The sequence below is a fragment of the Camelus bactrianus genome, chromosome 16 (genome assembly GCF_048773025.1).
Source record: "Camelus bactrianus isolate YW-2024 breed Bactrian camel chromosome 16, ASM4877302v1, whole genome shotgun sequence".
Classification (NCBI taxonomy): domain Eukaryota; kingdom Metazoa; phylum Chordata; class Mammalia; order Artiodactyla; family Camelidae; genus Camelus; species Camelus bactrianus.
This window is the reverse complement of record NC_133554.1, coordinates 793,987-813,942: the sequence shown is the minus strand read 5'-3', so window position 1 is coordinate 813,942 and position 19,956 is coordinate 793,987. Positions and strand designations below refer to the sequence as shown.

At 63.1% G+C, this 19,956-nt stretch overlaps 1 protein-coding gene across 5 annotated transcripts; it reads left to right on the top strand.

Moving 5' to 3' along the window:
• The first annotated feature begins 1,481 nt into the window (after window positions 1-1,481).
• On the top strand, window positions 1,482-19,476 carry SREBF1 (sterol regulatory element binding transcription factor 1). Of its 5 annotated transcripts, XM_074341967.1 has the most exons (20): window positions 1,482-1,720; window positions 10,189-10,275; window positions 11,656-12,087; window positions 12,446-12,633; window positions 12,719-12,856; window positions 12,946-13,167; window positions 13,776-13,890; window positions 14,116-14,336; window positions 14,569-14,770; window positions 14,900-15,078; window positions 15,347-15,608; window positions 15,685-15,851; window positions 16,003-16,171; window positions 16,624-16,732; window positions 17,008-17,120; window positions 17,237-17,369; window positions 17,517-17,682; window positions 18,072-18,272; window positions 18,368-18,479; window positions 18,743-19,476. In XM_074341967.1, the coding sequence occupies exons 1-20, from the start codon at window positions 1,630-1,632 to the stop codon at window positions 18,970-18,972; spliced, it is 3,537 nt and encodes a 1,178-aa protein (XP_074198068.1). In that variant the 5' UTR covers window positions 1,482-1,629; the 3' UTR covers window positions 18,973-19,476. The 5 variants fall into 5 exon arrangements, with proteins under 5 accessions (XP_074198068.1, XP_074198065.1, XP_074198064.1 ...); XM_074341964.1 differs by lacking the exon at window positions 10,189-10,275; XM_074341963.1 differs by lacking the exon at window positions 10,189-10,275 and having other exon boundaries at window positions 14,566-14,770.
• Window positions 19,477-19,956: the final 480 nt, after the last annotated feature.

The window sequence follows — 19,956 nt, the reverse complement described above, 5'->3', positions numbered from 1 at the left end:
AGTAAGTGGTTGTAGGTCACACAGCAAGCAGGTGAAAACCTGGACTGGCCTCCTGACTAGAAGAAAGTGATCTTCAGGCTTCCTCTCCCCAGGAAGGATGTTGGAATTTTCAGGGAGGTCACCAGATTCCCAAGGCCTCCTGGGTGCTTGGCTCCTACATGGGGTGGTGGGGCCTGGTCGGGGGGTTGAGGAGAAGTGGGATCCCTCTGTTCCCCAGCAAAAGTTTATCTGAAGGGCCAGGCCCTGGGGGATCCCTAAGCAGGACCATTTAGGGAGCAGATATGGTTTGGAGACTCCCACCCCCACCCTGGGTCCTGGCCACCCCTGTTCTGGGTAATTTTCCACAGCAGCCACTTCCAGGAGGGAAACAAAGAGCCCTGCATGTCCAGGCTGAGCCCCAGGGACTTGGGCCTCCAAGGCATCTCTTGGCCTGGACATCCCCCTTCCAAAGTGCACCACTAATTTTACTGCCTCAGAGGGCGTGGCCACACAGGCTATATCTGGAGTCTGAGCAAGGCAGTGCTGAGGATGGCTGGACTAACTGAGGGGTGAGGGGGCGGGCTAGGCAGGTCTGGGGATCCAGGCCTGTCTCCTTGGCTGCCCTCCACCGAGGGTGCCTCTCTCTGCTTGCATACCGACAGGGACAGGGAGCTCACTGCCTTACCACTTTCAGTCCCTGAATGTTGCTGGACAGGCTGGACCTCTCCCCAGCCTGGCTGCGTCCTCTGACCTGGACCCAGCCTGACATGATCCAAGGCTAGGTAGCCCAGATCTGAAGCACAGTCTGCCTTTTCCTCATCCCAGCTGCTCCTAGGGACCGGCACCATGATGGGGGGCAGACAGCCCTGGGGTCGGCCCTGTTGTTGCCCCTGAGTGGCAGGTTGGCTCTGTGGAGTCCGCCTGTGCTCCTGGGTATGGAGGTTGGCCCACCCTCAGCAACTGGACTAGGCCCCCAAGCCCCTCTGTGATCCAGACTCAGCTGTGGAAACCAAGAAACCAGATTAAGTCAGCCTTCTCCAGGCTCCGCCTGGACTATCCCCTCCGAGGAGGCCCATCTCACAGGCCCAGCCCGGCGGTGATCAGTAATGTCCCAGCCAGCCTAGGCAGAGGCATTAAGCCCCAGTTACAGCTGGGGAAACTGAGGCACAGAGTGGTGATGTAACTGGCCCGAGGCTACACAGCTGGCCTCAGAGCTATAACTTGGACCGGTCCATCTTTTAAAGAGCCACATCGCGGGAGTGAGGTTTGTCTGTTCACCCCCCACCCCCACTCCAAGTCAGAGACCTGTGGGACGGACCCACTCCTGGGGCTAACACTCGGCCCCGTTGTTTGGTGCTGGAGAGGCACTCGGATGCAGGAGCCGGCCGGAAAGGTGTACAAGCCAGACCCGGAGCCGGTCCCGGCTCTCTCCAGGTGGGGTGGGACCGTCCACCCGGGGGCGGGGCCTCCCCAAGGCCCCGCCCCGCCCCGCCCGCCCCGCCCGCCCCGGAGAGCCGCCGCCAGGGAAGGGAACCCAGTTTCCGAGGAACTTTTCGCGGGCGCCGGGCCCCACCGAGGCCAGGGCGGGAAGCGGACACTCAGAGCGGCAGCGGCGGGCCCGGCGGACCTCCCGGAGGAGGCGACTGCGCCATGGAAGAGCCGCCCTTCAGCGAGGCGGCCTTGGAGCAGGCGCTGGCCGAGCCATGCGAGCTGGACGCGGCGCTGCTGACCGACATCGAAGGTGCGTCAGGGCCGCTGGGCTCCGCACGAGTGGGGCGCACAGGCGGCGCCGGCCTTTGTCTCCCGAGGCGGCGCGGGGGCGCGGGGTGCGGGCGCGGAACAAGGGCGATGGGCGCAGTAGCGGGGCGCGGGCTCCGTGCTGTGTGCGCGGGGCGCCCCGCGTCTCTGGGCCGGGCGCTGCGGGCCTCGCTGTCCTGTCTGCGCGGAGCCTCTCGCGCCCGCCCTGGTGTCTCGGGCCGCGCCGGGCCCTTGGTGGCTCGGGGCCGGGCTCGTGCCCCTTTGGGCGTCTCGGCCCGCGCCCCGCGCCCAGTAAGTCCTCAGCCTGGCGGCGGCTGCGGCGAGAGCTTGGAACCCGGGCGCCGCCGAGTCCCCGCCCCTGCTCCAGCCGTGACGTCAGCCGAGGTTACTCACGGTCATTCCCTCCGGCTCGAGAGTTCAGCTCCGCGCAGGAGCTCTTGCGCACGCGCCCGGGCGTTCTCCAGTCCCTGCCCTCCAGGGTCCGGTTTTCGTAGCCCGCGCCGGGTATCGTTTTGGCACACATTTATTGAGCATCTACTGAATACCAGGCCCCGTCCTAGGCACTGGGGGTTCACCGACAGACCTGGGCTCCCCATTTCTTGGAAGCATAAAAATCCCTAGGAAACCCCACGGATATTTAGTTACATCTTGTGTCGGCGCGGGGGCGGGGGGGACAACTTCGGGTAGAGCGGTGGGGTGAGACCTGAGAGTCAGCCCCAGAACCTGCTGGGAAGGCTGTCTCCCCGCAGAGGGCCTGGCGGAGTTGGAGATGCGCAGGAGGAAGCGGACCCCTTGTTGGCCAAGGGAACGGAGGGAGCAGCTGCCCGGCCGGCGTACATCGTGGAAGCACCACTCCGGTTGTTCTATAGAGAAGGGATTTGGGGGCGACTGTGCAACAGGGACCTGTTAGGAGGCTGTTGCTCCACTTGTTGATGGGGAATCCAAGCCCCCAGCAACTTGCCTCCATGGTTGCTATCCAGTTTCAGCAACGCTGGCTCAGTTACACTGGGTTGGTGGGGAAACAGGCCAAGAGCAGGGGAGTCAAACCTCCCACAACCTGGATGGGGGTGGACTTGTCCATGGAGCCTGTGGCCACCCTTGGGTTAGCAAAACAGACCCATCTAAGCCACCCACTCCTGCCCTACTGCAGCCTTGCAGATTAACCCAGCTGGCGGGGCCAAGAGTCTCCAGGTCCCAGGAGGAATGAGGGTTGAGAGGAGGGTGAGGCAGACCTGGAGTGCCAGGATGGGGAGCTGGACTGGATCCTGGAGGCAGTGGGGATCCTAGAGGGTGGGTGGGGCAGGACAGTGCCATACTTGAATTACATGCCAGAAGGTCCTTCTGGCTGTTGTGGTGGAAGGTCCCAGCATGAGTAGGGAACACTAATTGAGCACTTACTGTATGCCAGGCATTGTGCTGACCATTGAGTCCGCCCAACAACCCCAAGTATGTAGATATAAGATTTTCATCTTACAGACGAAGGTCTTGAGGCACAGAGAGGTTAAATGACTTGCCCCAGGTCACACAGCCAGAACACGGCAGAGCCAGAATTCAAACCCAGGCTGTGGACTCCAGAGCCCACAGCTCTTAACTGGGCTCTTAAAACTGTATGTGTATGTGTAGGGGTGGGGGGGAGGGATGTACAATAGAACAGAGAACCTAGCAGGATGCCCCCATGTGGGAGTATGCTGGGGGCCTGGGAGCGTGGCATAGATGGGTTGAGGTCATGTAGCTGCCTCCGCATCCCAGCGCCTTTGAGTCATGAGACTTAGGGCTGGCATCTGGGAGCCAGCCAAGGGCCTTGAGCCCCACGAGGCCCATGTGTCTTTCTCAGCCACACCCTCTGTCAGGTGACCAGATCTCCAGGCAGAGCTTTCACCGGGAATCCTGGGTTCGGTGGCTGAAGGCCCTCGCCTGGCCCCAGTGCACTGTGACCTCTGGTGAGCTCCGTCTCCTCTCGGCCGCCTTTCTTGCTCTTGCTTTGAGGCCCCTCGTGGCTGTGGGTGGAGGATATGTGGGAGTGGCCCTGCACAAGTGTCTGGGTTTATTGTTAATTCTGTGGCAGTCTTCACCTCCCTGCTGGTTAGCTCATCAGATCTGGCATGTGCTTCTTGGTGTGGAAGAGGCAAGTGGCAGTGGCAGGCTGGTCACAGTGGCCACATCCCCCATGGGGCAGGCCTGGCTGAGGGGTGGCCCTGGGCTCTGGTGGCAGCACCGCTGGCATCTCCTCTGCCTGGGCTCCTGGTGTTCACACTGTCTTCACACCCCAGGTGTCTGACGAGCTAGACAGCTGCCCATGTCCCTGGTTCTGGCATCAACCACAGGCCTTACCTCCTAGCGTCCAGGCCACCCTGGTGGCAGCCACCCGTGCTGCCTTTGAATCAACACACACACTTCAGGTTTAAAACAGCTGCGGAGGAGCAACATTCTGCCACACGTCTCCCCATGGTTTCTCATGCCCATATCTCTCCCTGGTCCCACAAAACATCGGTCGTCTTTAGAAGACACAGCTTGACTCCTTACTGCCCAGCTCCCGGCTCCAGCACGTGGCTCCTCAGGCCCCTGACCACCATGGTTCCCCAGTGCCCCCAAGATAAAGTCCCCTCATCTCAGCAAGCCTGCCTCCTGTGAGGGTCCCCCCCAGGTCCCACGGCACAGGCCCTCCCCACCCAGACGCACTCTGCCCTGGTGTCATGCCCCCTCCTGGAAGCCCTCGGGCAGAACCTGAGAGAGGCCTCTTCCAGCGGACATGTCCCGGTTTCCGCTCCTTTTCCTGCCTTTTGGTACTGGCCTGCCTGACCCAGGAGCCAAAAGCAGAGGGCCCTCCCTGCAATGCCCTCTCTGATCGGCAGCAGGCCACCCCGGACGCGGAGACTTGGAGATGGAGGCTGTAAGACTGGCTGCCTTTTGGCCCTCACGCCTCTTGGGGGACGGGGAGGAGTGGGCTGGGAGTGGTCTGGGGAGGCAGGCGGCAGGTGGCTGGGAGTGACCTCCTGCCCGATGGTCACCTCACTGGACACAAACATCCTGAGGGACCTCATCAACCCCAGGCAGGGGTCACCGCCAGGCAGAGGCCTGGGGTCTGGACTTTGCACCCTGATAAGTGCGGCCCGGTGGGAACGGCTGTGCCAGCCAGAGGAAGTGTCTCAGTCTGTGTCTCTTGCCAGCCACAGGCCTGTGGATGTGCCCTCTGACCCCGGGATCTGACTGGGCTGTGAGACCCATGTCTCATGTGGCCCCACAGGGGGATTGTGTCAGGGGAGGGGAGCGCCTTCAAAATGGGCGTGGGGCTCCTAGGGAGGAGCTCTTTGAGGCTGGCTCCAGGTGTGTGGCTGCCTTGCTGGGCTCAGGACATGGTGGGAGATGGGACAGGCCTGGGGGTCTATCCCCCTCCCCGCCCGGGAGAGTGTGTGGCCTGGAGAGGCCAATTCTGACCTGGAACCCTGTTTAGGCCCCCCCAGCTAACTCCTAGGTTTCTCCTAGCAAGCCTGTCCCTCCCAGTCACACCCTAGGCCTGCCCTCCTGGGGCTCTGGGGTCCCCATCCCCCCTGCGGCTGGAAGGCTGGAGCCCAGGGGCCTTCCAGGTCTGCCCCTGCTGTGTGACCGTGGACGAGTGGCTTAACCTCTCTGACCCTCAGGTTCTCATCGTGTCCCTGGAGTAATAGTAGAACTGGCTTCCTGGAATTGTGGGCATCAGATGAGCTCATTTAGGTCAGGACACACAGTAGGCCCTCAGCCAGTGCAGTTAGGACCATCGTCACCTAACCAGGACCTGCTACCCAACACGTTTAGCTAAACGGATGTTGACAGTGTTGGAAGAGCCTGTGTTGGGAAGTTTCTGGGATGTTCTGGGCTGCAGTTCCAAGTTCTGAGCATCCACCATTTGGTGATTCTCTGCATGGGAGACAAGGTGGGGCTGGGTAAAGCCAGTGGGGGCCCTGGTGCCCGGCAGGGACTGCTGTTCAGGCAGAGAACCTCCTGGAAAAGGTGTTTCTAGCTGGGGGAGCAGGGTCAGAGCAGAGCAGGTGTTCCTCAGTCTCTGGCCATAGCTGATGGTTTGCTGCACAAAATGCCTCCAGGCAGCCTTGGGAATGCAAATTACAGCACCTTTCAAGTTCCAGTCACACAGTGGTGAGAACTAAGGAAAGCGACCAAAGGTAAATAAAAATAATAAAACACAGTGCTGGTGCTGCTCTCAGGAAACGAGACATGCTGCAGGAAAGGTTGTAAAGGGGCTTATTTTTCCAGAGAGCAGCCCGGCAGCTCTAAACTAGCGTGCTGCCTTTGAATCAACACACACACTTCAGGTTTAAAACAGCTGCGGAGGAGCAATCCAAAAGGGGGAAAGAGGTATTTGTGTAAAGAAACGCACAGCACTGTTTAGACCAGGAATGGGGCTCGGCAGGAGCGGACTCCCCCACGTTGCCACTGCTTCAAGCCCCTGGGTTGTTTTTCAGACGCCAGAAGGAGAATGTGCCCCGAGCCCACGTGGGGGAACACCGTGTTGGAAGTGGTGCTGGCCAGCATTTTGTTGAATGGCCATGTTCAGGGTCACTTGGCCTGTGTGAGGGGGAGCTGGGGTGTGGACTAGTAAAGATGAGAGGAGCATCTGAGAAGGTGACACTGGAGCAAGTTTTAAGAGAGGAATAGGACTTTGCAGGTCGACAAAAGAGAGTGGGAAGGGACTTCCTGGCAGAGGGAACCTCCTAGGCGAACAGGGCAGGGTGGCGGCGACATTCAGCAGTGAGCAGTGCTCTGAAAGTGGACTCAGGTGGCAGAGACCAGCAGGGCTGGGGCTGGCAGCCTGTACACCCCTCCATCTGGTCCCTTCTGTGCTCGGCCCTGTGGTCACAGAGCTGGCCCCGGCCTTGGCCCTGCCCTGACAGTCCCCTGACAGTGATGATTAGGAAGGCCTCTGAGGGGAGACTGCTGCTGGCTGAGCCTTCGAGCCAGGGCCGAGGGGCATGGGCTCGGGCATTGGCAGGCCTGGGTTTGTGACCCAGATTCTCCACTTGGCAGCTGTGGGGCCCTCTGAGCCTTAGTGTCCTTGTCCATGCGGAGGGCTCACGCCCAGGTACACCTGGGGCCCCGGCCATGGGCCATCCCATTCCAAGAAGAGCCAGTACTTGCGCGCACCCTGGGTAGCCCTGCACACACAGAGGGCAGCCTGTGCCCCTGTTGCTCACAGCACCGGCTGAGGACATGTGGACCTGCAACCTGGGTCCTCGGGAGGCTTGAGGGTGTGCCAGTGGGAGCAGCAGGGATGGGTGGCAGGCTGGGTGCAGCCCAGCTCCCCCTCGCTGTCCTGTGCCCTCCACCGGGGGACAGAGGCGGAGCCGTGCTGCCGCTTCGCGCCGCTGGCCAGTTTTCACAGCTGTGCAAATTTTGTGACCTGCTTGCATGGGACACTTTGGAAATCCCTTTCCTGCCCATTTCCTGAGAATTGGTGTCCTTGGCTCAGGAGACAGACAAACGTGGGTTGGAATTCCAGCTCTTGGCTGCCTCTCCGACTCCCACCCGCTTGGTTCCCTCTGTTCCAGCCACACTGGCCTCCTTGCTGTCCCAACATTACACCAAGCATCCTCCTACCTCAGGGTCTTTGCACTTGCTTTTCCTTCTGCCCAGGACATCTTTCCTCCCTCCTGGCCCATGCCCTCATTTCATACTCAGATGTCACCTCCTCAAAGAGGCCTGCCCTGACTGCCTCAGTTCCTTCATGGTGCTCGTCACCACTGCACCTCCATCACGCCAAGTGTTTGCAGACCATTGGTCTCTGTCACTGGAACATAAGCTCCATGAGGGAGGTCTCCATGCTATGTTCCTGCACCCCGGGGCCTGGCACAGGCCTGACACACAGTAGACACTTAGGAAAGGGCAGTAGATATTGTCAGAGAAACAGATCTGGGCTTCATGGACCAGGCTGTGTAGGGTAGGTGGTGAGCTCCCTGTCCCAGGAGGCATGCAAGCAGAGTTTGTTGGGGTTTGAGGCCTCATGAAGGTTGGATGGGCCGTAGGCTTCTGTGATGGTCAGAGCTGGGCTCCTGCAGGTTCCTGGTGTGGGGCTCTCCCAGGATTTCCATCAGGGCCTTACAGAATAAACAGGCCAGAGAATAAAAGGTGCCCCACATCTGCCTTCGGAGGGAGGTTTGAAGGCAGAGCCAGGGAAGGCAGGAGGAGGTTTCAGGTTTCCTGTCAGGGTCCTGATAGAATCAGGGCAGGAGAGGAAAAGAAGGAAGACAGGCTGAGGAGGGGCAGGGGAGGTGAGAGATGGGGTGGGAGGCCAGGGGGCCCACTGAGGCCGAGCCTGCGCCTCTGTTCTTCCATGTGTTCACAGCGTGCACACAGGAGCCATCCGGCCTTCTGAGTCTCCCTTGTGCGGGAAGCTGAGAGAATGGGCCACACTTTGGGAGCCCCAGCCAGCCTTTCAGACCCACTGTCTTGGCTCTCAGGGACTGGGGTGAGGCAGGAGGGGAGCATCCTTAAATTGTGCACTCTGGGCGCCTCTCTCACCTCCTAAAATGCCACACTCCAAGGCCAGGGGTGAAGGCTCAGAGAACGGGAGTGACCTGCCTGGCATTACACAGCAAGTGGTGGTGGAGGGAAGGCCATCCCCTTGGCTGTGGGGCTGGCTCTCCACTGGCCACCCCAGCTCTTAGCCGTGGCACCCAGCTTCTGCAGAAATTGGTGGGCAGATCTGGCTCCAGGGGAGAGTGACATGGGGGCCGGTCAGGAAGGTCAGGGGGTGGCTGGTCCCTCCACATGCCTCCAGGTACCTCTTACCTGCTGTTTCTTAGCTTAGATTGTGTCTCTCAGGCCAGCCCTCCTCTGGAAGCCTTTCCTGACCCCCTGCCTGCTCAGTCTGGGTAGGATGGGGCAGAGCACAGTGATGTGAGAAATGAGAAACAAAAGAGCAAGAGGGGAGAGAAGGGCAGAGAAGGATGGGTGGGGAGGGGGCAGCCAGCCCTGGGCCCTGCCCTGCAGTCTCAGGCGGGATCTGACCTGCTGCGTTCTGGCTTAAACACTGGGGTCATAGTGAGGAGGGGACATTGCCATGAGGTTTGAATTCGGGCCTCAGTGTCTTCCAGTCTCAAGTTACACAGATGAGGTCAAGGCCTTTCCAACAGCAATGCCGTGTTTGTTTTTTGGGGGTGAGGGAGGGCGTGAGCACCCCTGGCTGAGGAGAGGGAGGTGGTGATATCAGGGGAGAGGTCTGTTGCCCTTGGCACACCTGCAAGGCCACAGAAGGACTCAGGCAAAGGGGGAGTGGGTGTCAGGGGAAGAGGAGGTTGGTCACTGTCCAGCCTCCTGGAGAAGGAGAGCCACCGGGGCCGGCCGGGTCTCCAGCTCCCCCAGACCACCTGCTCAGTTGGCCACCAAGGCTGCAGGAGACCAGGAGAGGGAGGCTGGCCTGGGTCTGGGAGTTTGCTTGACCACAAAAGCCCAAGTTGGCAACCTGGGCTGCTGGCTAAGCTCTGTTCATCTGTGTCTGGGTGTTCAACTTTAACCTTACACGGAAGGGGAGATAAGCCCAGGTACCCCTTCAAAGACCCCCGGAGCCTGTCACCCCAGGGCTTCCTCAGCTTCTGTCCCAGGAATTGGGTTCCCTCTTGGCCTCCCCCTACCCTCCTCTACAGTGAGAAAGTAAGCCAGACCCCCCATGCCAGACCCAGCCCCCTCTGCAAAGGGACACCTGTGTGGAGTCAACTCTTGTTGTTACTGTCTGGTTGTGCACTTCGGGTTAGGGGTTTCCCTACCTCACTCTGGCACTTACCTGCTTACCCGGCTGGCCGGTTCCATGGGGTGGGGCAAGGCCCCATGCCGGGCTGCCCCAGGAGGGGACGGTCCCCACACCCACAGCCAGGCAGCCCCGAGCTTAATGAAGCGCCTGCTGGCACTGAGCGCCGCACTCATTATCCCGTTTTCTTGTCCCCGTGGATGCCAGGGACATGTGCTTATCCCATTTTCCGGGGGCGAACTGAGGCTTAGCGCGGTTGAGCCCCGCTCAGGGTGTCAGCGAGCCATTGATTTCGCTGCGGAGTGCTGGGGCGGCCCGGCCCGGCCCCACGCCCGCTCCGCCGCACCTCTCGGAGGTGCTAACGGAGGTGGGGGAAGCTGGGGGAACGTGACCGCCAGTAACCCCAGCGGACGTCGGCGCGGAGCGGGTTAAGGACTGGCGTCCGCGAGTAACCCCGGTCCGATTCCGCGTCGCGGGCGCAACCCGAGCCTCTCGCCGTGGGGGCGGGGCGGGGCTGAGGCGGGGCCCCAGGAGGCGGTGGCGCGGCGCTGATTGGCCGCGCGCGCTCACCCCATGCCCGGCCCGCGGCCCCTGGAGGGCGTGGCCGGCCGGCGGGGCGGGGCCGGGGCGGGGGCGGGGCCGGCGGCGGGCGCTCCGGGCGCTCCGCGGCTTTAAAGCGCGGCGGGCCGGGCAGGTGAAGTCGGCGGGCTGGGCAGGTGAAGTCCGCGCGCGGAGACCAGCCGCCTGGACGCCCCGAGGGGTGCGGGCCGCGGGCCGCGGAGCCATGGATTGCACGTTCGAAGGTATTTTTTTGGAGGATCCCCTTTATCACAGAGCTTCCATCTCCGCCGCGGGGTCCCCATCCCCAGTGCCCCTGGGAACTCCAAAAAGGAAAAGGGCCAGTTCCTGAGGGGAGGTGTAACCGCTCCTGGCTCTCAGGGGAGCTGGTGGACCCCTCCCCAGCCTCAGTAGTTACCCCCACCTTAACCTCCAGAGTAACGGGGTGGCTTCCCCACATCCTCTGCTCTGCAGGGAAGAGGGCCAGTTGTCCTCTGTCTCCTGGGGCCCCCTTCTGGAGGCGCATCCTGGGCTTACCAGACAGACAGCAGGAACCCTGGGTTCAGCCAGTCTTTCTTTCGGAGCCTCAGTCTCTCCATGTGTCAGGGGGGCTCATGAACACTGAGCTGAGGGAGGTCCTGCAAGTGGAAATCCTCTATGCCTGTGCTCCCTGTGTGAACCTGGAGGGCCCGCAAAGGGTTTCTATTCAAGGACCCAGCAGGGCTGAGCCTGGTTCCCCGATCTCATGCTGTTGGAGGCCACAGGGAGGACCCCTCCAGGAACTTTCCTGCCTGGGCACCTGTCAGTGGGAAGGAGTCAAGCAATGCTGAATCCCCTGTCCGTGCCACTGCCTGCCCAGCAGCCCTGCCAAGAAGGGTCTAACCTTTTTTGTTGTACAGATGAGGAAACTGAGGACCAGTGAGAGGGAGCTCCTCATGGCGGGGTGGGCAGAGCCAGAAGCTCAGGCTGGGTCCCGCAGGTTTGCTCACCGGTCCTGCAGGGCACTTTGACCCAGTGAGTGGCTCCCTCAGTGGGTTAGAGGGCCCCAGGCTGACCCAGTCAGGCTGTGAGTCGCCAGCTGGGGGAGAGGGCCTGTGGCCAGGCTGGGGCTGCAGCAGGGAGCTTGTCCCAGTCTGTACGAGGAGCAGAGAGTCAGGACAGACAGCATTTGCTTTTGTAGAGAGGAAACCGAAGCCTGAATGGTCAGTCCCGAGGCCACTTGGCTGCAGACAGGATCTGGGCTTGTGCCCAGAACACACAGGGACACACTGCTTGGCACACATGTGGCCAGTGCCTGGCTGTGCCCCAAGCCTCGGTCTATTCCACAGAGAAATGGGTTGGCGAAGGCAGTTGCCAAGTCGGCAGTGGTGGGTCTGGGCCCCAGGTCTGCCTTAGCCTCAGCAATGGGCAAATTGGTAGGCCTCAGGGGGCCTCCCCTGCCTGGAGCTGACCTTGTCCAGTGCTGCAAGGCTGTCTGAGGCACCAGGCAATGCTCCGGTGTCACTAGTGCCCAAGCTTGGGCTCATGATGTTGCTCCCACGTGTATCCCTGGGTGGTTGGGGCGAGGGCGGGGTGCAGCTGGGCCACCCTCTTGGCCGCTGCTCACCCAGCTTCTCTCTCCTCAGACATGCTCCAGCTCATCAACAACCAGGATAGCGACTTCCCAGGCCTGTTCGACCCTCCCTATGCTGGAGGCGGCGCAGGGGGCACAGACTCTACCAGTCCCGACGCCAGCTCCCTGGGCAGCCTGTCCCCACCTCCTTCCACCATGAACTCCCCTCTTGAAGGCTTCCTGGTGGGGGCCCAGGCCACACCCCCGCCCTTGTCCCCTCCCCAGCCTGCACCCGCCCCACTGAAGATGTACCCATCCGGGCCTGCCTTCTCCCCTGGGCCTGGGGTCAAGGAGGAGCCACTACCGCTGAGCATCCTGCAGGCCTCCGCCCCACAGCCCCTGCCTGCGGCCCTCCTGCCCCAGAGCCTTCCAGCCCCAGCCCCACCGCAGTTCAGCTCTGCCCCTGTGCTGGGCTATCCCAGCCCTCCTGGAGGCTTCTCCACAGGTAAGGGGGCGTGCGGAGGGAGGGGGGCAGCAGGATCCAGGGAGAAGGGTCTGCGGTGGTCGGTAGAGGAGTGTGCGGGCCTTAGAACCGGGTCTCTGCCCTGCTGTCTGAGGTGCCCTACTAGGAGTGTGTGCCAGCGCCCGAGTTGCTGGGTGAAGCACTGCCTCCCACTCTCCTGGGGTGGCGGGGGTGGCTTACACACTTGCATCAGAGCCCCAGGCAGGGGCTGTCCAGATGGGAATCGGAGGCCACAGAGGGCAATGACTCACCCAAGGTCCCGTGGTGGTAAGGACCCAAGGGGCGGGTTAAAAGCAGGTTAGGGTGGCCGATGTCCGCAGCCCCAGCTTTACCTCTGCAGGGACCCCTCCAGGGAGTACCTCGCAGCCGCTGCCTGGTCCACCGCTGGCTCCCCTTCCGGCAGTCCCGCCTGTCTCCTTGCACACCCAGGTCCAGAGTGCGGCCCCCCAGCAGATGTTGACAGCCACAGCCACGCCCATGGCGGCTCCAGGAACCACCACGGTGACCTCACAGATCCAGCAGGTCCCGGTGAGGAGGTCTAGCCAGGCATCAGGGAGGTGGCAGCCCTGGGCCCAGACCCGCAGCCCACTGCTGAGGCCTCACCCATCCTTAGGTCCTGCTGCAGCCTCACTTCATCAAAGCAGACTCACTGCTCCTGACGACCATGAAAGCAGACGTGGGAGCCTCCGTGAAGGCGGCGGGCATCGGCTCCCTGGCCCCCGGCACAGCCATGCAGGCAGCACCCCTTCAGGTGGGCGGCAAGTGGGCGGCCCGGGCAGGGTGGGGGCCTGGGGTCTGCAGGCCTGCATGCCTGCCTGCTAACTGCGTCTGGCCTTGCAGACCCTCGTGAGCGGTGGAACCATCCTGGCGACAGTGCCGCTGGTAGTGGATACCGACAAGCTGCCCATCAACCGCCTGGCAGCCGGAGGCAAGGCCCAGGGTTTGGCCCAGAGCCGTGGTGAGAAACGCACAGCACACAATGCAATTGAGAAGCGCTACCGCTCTTCCATCAACGACAAGATCGCTGAGCTCAAGGACCTGGTGGTGGGCACAGAGGCCAAGGTGCGGGCGGGGCCACCCACCTGGCAGCCCTGGAAGGAGGAGAAGGGTGGGCTGAACCGGACAGGCAGGGCCTGCGCCTTCCGACTTCTCTGGCCCGGGAGCCCCGTTTGTTCAGCCAGGCTTCGTCAAGGCCCTGTGCACCATGGGCTCTTCTGGGCACTGGGGGTTCAGTGGCAGACACACAGAAACCCTGCTGTGGCTCCAGGGGGGGTGCCAGGGGTGCCAGCAGTCAGGGCAGGTAAGCATTAGGGTGTGCCCGCTGGAGGAAGGAAAGTGAAGCAGAGCGAGGGATGGTGAGAGTTGTAAATCTGACTTGGGTGGTCAGGGAAGGCACCACATGGGTGACGTAACACAGGAGGTGAGGTGCGGAGATGGTGGCGAGGAGGACAGCAGTTAGCCAGGTGCTGCTCTTTGTGTTTTACCTATTAATCCTCATGCCCTTCCTGGGAGGTAGGTTCCACTAGGGAAGTAACATTCCACATGGAAGGAATAGCAGGTGCAAAGGTCCTGAGGCAGCCATGTTGCAAAACAGCCCTGCCCCTTTTGCTTAGGTGCCCACTTGTCTGCCCTGACTGGCCACCTGTGCTATCTCCCTCTTCCTCCTGCAGCTGAATAAATCTGCTATCTTGCGCAAGGCCATCGACTACATCCGCTTCCTGCAGCAGAGCAACCAGAAACTCAAGCAGGAGAACCTGAGTCTGCGCACTGCTGCCCACAAAAGCAGTGAGTCCCAGCTTCCCTGCTCCCTTGGCTCTGGTCCTGCTTCCGGCCCTGTCCCATCCCTGGTCTCTCCTTAACCTCTGACCCTACAAGGGCCTTTCACCCCTTCTTTGGCCTTCAACTGGCCTTCAGGAGCTAGGCCAACTCCCAGCTGCCCCCAGGCCCTGAGCTCTGATTTGGGGTGTGCTAGAGCATGTAGCTTTTAGCCTGCTCCTTTCTGGTCTACAGAATCTCTGAAGGACCTGGTGTCGGCATGTGGCAGTGGAGGACACGCAGACGTGCCCATGGAGGGCATGAAGCCAGAGGTGGTGGACACTCTGAGCCCACCACCCTCAGACGCCGGCTCACCTTCCCAGAGCAGCCCCGTGTCCCTTGGCAGCAGGGGCAGTAGCAGTGGTGGCAGTAGCAGTGACTCAGAGCCTGACAGCCCGGTCATTGAGGACAGCCAGGTTGGGTCCCACAGTGTTGCCCCCTTCCTGTCACCCCGCGATATCCTCTGGGCCACAGGACTGGATCAGGCTCCTAACACGTCCCACCTCCCAGTTTATAGACAGAGAAACTGAGGCCTGGAGCCGTGTGGGGTCCCACAGTAAGGCCAGGTGAAGCGTGATCCCTCCTTCCCTGAGCCGAGCTCTCTGGGCCACTCCAGCCCCGGTCTCACTGCTCTGCCCACCCCAGCAGGTGAAGCCTGAGCAGCCACCGTCCCCATACAGCCAGGGCATGCTGGACCGCTCCCGCCTGGCCCTGTGTGCCCTCGTCTTCCTCTGCCTCTCCTGCAACCCCTTGGCCTCCCTGCTGAGCAGCCGGGGACCCCCTGGCCCCTCCGATGCCACCGGCATCTCCCATGGTCCGAGGCGCAGCACGCTGGGCGCCGAGGGCAGAGGTAGGAAAGCCAGCTGGGGCGTCTCTGGGAGAAAGGTGGGAAGGGGTCTTGGGATGCAGACCCTAGGCCTGTGGGCTCAGGACTCTGGGGTTGCTGGGAGCCATGTCTGCAGCCCCTGTCTGCCCCCAGATGGCCCTGGCTGGGCCCTGTGGCTGCTGCCCCCGCTGGTTTGGCTGGTGAACGGGCTGCTGGTGCTGCTCTCCTTGGCACTTCTCTTTGTCTATGGAGAGCCAGTCACGCGGCCCCACTCGGGCCCCTCCGTGCGCTTCTGGAGACACCGCAAGCAGGCAGACCTGGACCTGGCCCGGGTAAGTGGCTGCGCCCAGGGGTGGGGGTGGGCGGGGCAGGGACCCCAGGCCGTGTGTCGGGGGGTGCTGGGCCCAGCATGCATCTGCCCCGTCCACCCATTCTAGTCTACTTCTCTGACCCCCACTGACCCCTGGGGCCCAGCTCACGCTTCCGGGGACACTGGTGTCACAGGGAGAGCCCCAGGTGGAGTGCTCTTCAGGGCTGGAGGGGTGGCATGTGTGGAGAGGCTCTGGCGCCACCTTTCTAACCCAAGAACCTGATCCCCAGGGGGACTTTGCCCAGGCTGCCCAGCAGCTGTGGCTGGCCCTGCGGGCGCTCGGCCGGCCCCTGCCCACCTCCCACCTGGACCTGGCCTGCAGCCTGCTCTGGAGCCTCGTTCGCCACCTGCTGCAGCGTCTCTGGGTGGGCCGCTGGCTGGCCAGCCGGGCCGGGGGCCTGCGGAGAGACGGGGCTCTGCAGGCGGATGCCCGTGCCAGCTCCCGCGACGCCGCCTTGGTCTACCACAAGCTGCACCAGCTGCACGCCGTGGGTACGCGGGTGAGGGCTGGGCCCAGGGCGCCCGTCGCCGCTGCGCCTGCCGGGCCTCACACCCTCCTGTCTTCCAGGGAAGTACCCAGGCGGGCACCTTGCTGCCACCCACCTGGCGCTGAGTGCCCTGAACCTGGCGGAGTGTGCGGGGGACGCCGTGTCCGTGGCCACGCTGGCTGAAATCTACGTGGCCGCCGCACTGAGGGTCAAGACCAGCCTCCCACGGGCCTTGCATTTTCTGACTGTGAGTGGGTGATGGGCTGGCAGGGACAGGGCCGATGGCTCTCTAGCGAAGAGCTGCCAGGATAAGCAGTTGGTCCGAGGGAGGGCTGCCCTCCGGCGGGGGTCTCAGCCCAGGGTTCATCCTGGTGTGACAGCCCACCCTTCTCCCACAGCGCCTCTTCCTGAGGAGTGCCCGCCAGGCCTGCCTGGCACAGAGGGGCTTGGTGCCGCTTGCCATGCAGTGGCTTTGCCACCCCGTGGGCCACCGTTTCTTCGTGGACGGGGACTGGGCCGTGTGCAGTGCCCCACGGGACAGCCTGTACAGCATGGCTGGGAACCCAGGTGCCTTCTCCCCCTCTGCCCCCCTTCCCCTTTCCTTGGCCCCATCCTTCCTCCCCCAGTCCCATTCCTGTCCAGTCCCTGGTCCCCTGAATCTCTGCTGCCCCTGCCCACACTGTCTATAGCTCCGCCATCTGCTGTTGCCACGGGGGCTGTAGGGATGGGGAGGCCTTCCTGGCTCTGTCTCAGCTGGGGCTCTTCAGAGGCAAACAGGAAGACAGGGATTTGGGAGCAGGTGGTTGGACTGGGAGGTGCTCCCGGGCAATATAGCTGTGCAGTGATGGGGTCAGGGAAGGGTGTGTGTCCAAGACAAGCTATCCTGTCCGAGGGCAGGGATGGAGTATTAATCCACCAGCTTTCATCTGTCTCAGAGCCAAGCCCACCCATGCCCAGGAAAGGGCCCAGGAGGGGTAGGGCCCCTTCCCGCTGCCCCACTCACCCACTCCTCCCCACAGCGGACCCCCTGGCTCAGGTGACTCAGCTATTTCGCGAACATCTCTTGGAACGAGCACTGAATTGTGTGGCCCAGCCCAGCCCTGGCCCTGGATCGGCTGATGGGGACAGGTGAGCAGCCCTGTGTGCCTCACTAGGCCAGAGGCCCTGACCCTGGCATTGGGGAAAGGCTCTGTCAGGCACCCATGTAGGTGGCGAGAGCTGGGCTGCTGTTCACTCACTGCGTGGCCTCAGGTGCACCCCAGTTCTTCTCTGGGTCTCAGCTTCCCCCTTGGCCCAGCAGCGGGAGACAGCAGCACTTTGTGGAGCCAGGAAGTCAGGCTGTGCTGTGGGGGGAGGTGAGGAGGGCCAGTGTCCTGAAGAGGACCTGTCCTCTCCTGCCACAGGGAGTTCTCGGATGCCCTCGGGTACCTGCAGCTGTTGAACAGCTGCTCCGATGCGGCTGAGGCCCCTTCCTGCAGCTTCTCCGTCAGCTCCAGCATGCCCGCCACCACCACCGGTGAGCCCCCAGCCCCCAAGGCTGTGAATCTCCCTCAGCCCCAGCTCCACAGTAGCTTGGCCTCGGGTGCTCTGTGGCCGAGTTTCAGGGACCCCTCCCACCCCCTGTCCCTGCAGGCACAGACCCAGTGGCCAAGTGGTGGGCCTCACTGACAGCTGTGGTGACCCACTGGCTGCGGCGGGATGCAGAGGCGGCCGAGCGGCTGTACCCGCTGGTGGAGCACCTGCCCCGCGCCCTGCAGGAGTCCGAGTGAGTGTGCCGCTCCTGCCAGTCTTTGTTTGGTGTGGTTGGGGTCCCCACCATTTTCTTCCCACGAAGCCACAACGAGGACAAAGGCAGCTTAGTGAGGGCTGGAGGTCTGGTCTGACCACCACACCTCTGCCTTGGCCCCAACAGGAGACCCCTGCCCAGGGCGGCTCTGCATTCCTTCAAGGCTGCCCGGGCCCTCCTGGGCCGCGGGAAGGTGGAGTCTGGCCCAGCCAGCCTGGCCATGTGTGAGAAGGCCAGTGGCTACCTGCAGGACAGCCTGGCTGCCACACCAGCCGGCAGCTCCATTGACAAGGTGAGGGGTGGGGCTGGGGGCCTGGCTGGTCGTTCCCCTTGGGCTGCAGACTGCAGGGTCAGCCCAACAGCACAGAACGGGGAACCCAGCTGACCTCGCTTGCTGGCTAAGGTTCGAGCCCAGGGGGGAGCAGGTGCCCCTACCCTGGTGGGGTCGGGATGAGCGCAGTGGCAGGGCCCTCCTTGGAGGCTGCTCCCTAGGCAGGTGGGGGCGTGGGGGCCTGGAGAGCGGGCGGCCCCGCGGTGCATTGCTGTTGCATTGCACGTGTGAGGCGGGTGCAGTGCCTCGGCAGTGCAGCCCGGGGCCGGCCCCTGGCACCGCGGGCCCCCACTCTTCCCTCCCTGAGCTGGAGCCCCTGACCCCTGCCCTGCTCTGCCCGTCACCCCCAGGCCATGCAGCTGCTCCTGTGTGACCTGCTCCTTGTGGCGCGCACCAGCCTGTGGCAGAGGCAGAAGCCACCCACACCTGCCCAGGCCTCGCAGGGCCCGGGCGGTGGGGCCCAGGCCTCTACCCTTGAGCTGCACGGCTTCCAGCGGGACTTGAGCGGCCTGAGGCGTCTGGCGCAGAGCTTCCGGCCTGCCATGCGGAGGGTGAGTGCCGGGGCCCCTGGGCTTGCAGTGGGGACTGGAGGCGTGAGGCAGGAGTGGGGGCCTGGCCAGAACCTCGCCTGGCTCCTCCTGCCCAGGTGTTCCTACACGAGGCCACGGCCCGACTGATGGCAGGGGCCAGCCCCGCGCGGACACACCAGCTGCTGGACCGCAGTCTGAGGAGGAGGACGGGCCCCTGCGGCAAAGGAGGTGAGAAGGGCCGACCGCCCAGGCGGGGAAGGCCCCAGGCCACTTGAAGGCTGCAGAGGGAGGCTGTGTAAGACAGACGGGGACGGAGGGATGGGACGGCTCACCGGAGACCACTGACCTTAGTGGACACGCGACTGTGCGCGCGGGTCTCAGTCTGTGCTCTGCTGGGGGGCGGGAGAGGTCAGGCTGACGGGGGCGGGGCCGGGCCGAGCCCCACCCCCGACGCGGCCCCGCCCCTGACGTGCCCCTGTGCGCGTGCGCAGGCGCAGCAGCCGAGCTGGAGCCCCGGCCCACGCGGCGGGAGCACGCCGAGGCCTTGCTGTTGGCCTCCTGTTACCTGCCGCCCGGCTTCCTGTCGGCGCCGGGGCAGCGCGTGGGCATGCTGGCCGAGGCGGCGCGCACGCTCGAGAAGCTCGGCGACCGCCGGTTGCTGCACGACTGCCAGCAGATGCTCATGCGCCTGGGCGGCGGGACCACCGTGACGTCCAGCTAGACCCCTGCCGGCGGCCAGCGCCCCGTCTCGACGGCCGAGGGCAGCGCCGAAGACCCCGAGGCCCACGGTTCGCCCGCGGTCTGCACGGTCCAGGGCGGGGGATGGAGACCCTCGGGGACTTCCGCACCTGACGTGGGAGCCTGCCCAGCCCGCGACCCTACTCGACGAGCGGCGGCCAGGATGGTGCTGGCCTCTGGTGGCCGGACGGGGGATTGCCGGGCCGCCGCTGGGTGTCACCTGCTCCGAGGCTTTCCCGCTCCGTGCAGAGCGAAGATAGGGGTGCGTTTCACTGAGCCGAAGGCCGGATCTGGCCTTCCCCGCCAGCAGGGCGCCCCCCCCCCCCGCGCCTCTCTCCCTTACGGGGAGACAGACCGGCGCAGAGTGCAGGTCGGGGCGCGCCAGCCTCCTGGCCTCAGGGGCGCAGTATTACTTTGCCTTTCGCAGACTTTATTTTCTTAGGTTGAGAAGTTTTGTACAGAGAATAAAACATGAAATTATTTATAATCTGGGTTTTGCTCCTTTGAGAAGGGGTTATGTACTGACTAGAGGGGATCCTATGGGCCCTCCCTACCCCCAGCACCCAGACAAAGGCTTCCCATGCCCGCCTGCTATATGGGACAAAATTTCCCCCCTTGAGATGTTATGGGAGGCCAGGCCGCTCGACCTCTAGTTGACCCAGACCCCACTGATCACTGGGCCACAGATTTGGGCTGTATCATATTGTAACTCCTAGGGCCCGGATGGTCTCAGCTGTTCCTTCTTGCTGCCTCTCCCAGCTTCTACCCCTTCAGATCCCAGGGTGGCATGGGGGGACACTGTGTTCTTGGGGATCTGTTGACAGGAGGAGCTACAATCTGGGTCTCCCTGTGTGTCTGGGGTGTCAGTCTCCCCTCCCAGACCCCTGTCCCCTGGGCAGCTGTCTCTGCTCACCTGTGGCCACGTGGGTATAGCCTGGGCAGCAGGGCTTCTGTTCTGTTCCTGCAG

Excerpts from the sequence above, each read along its gene's own strand:
- SREBF1 (XM_074341967.1), top strand. The coding sequence starts at position 1,630 with ATGGAAGAGCCGCCCTTCAGCGAGGCGGCCTTGGAGCAGGCGCTGGCC. Across the intron at positions 16,172-16,623 it reads CAGCATGGCTGGGAACCCAG|CGGACCCCCTGGCTCAGGTG; the intron begins GTGCCTTCTCCC and ends TCCTCCCCACAG. Across the intron at positions 18,480-18,742 it reads GGGCCCCTGCGGCAAAGGAG|GCGCAGCAGCCGAGCTGGAG; the intron begins GTGAGAAGGGCC and ends GCGCGTGCGCAG.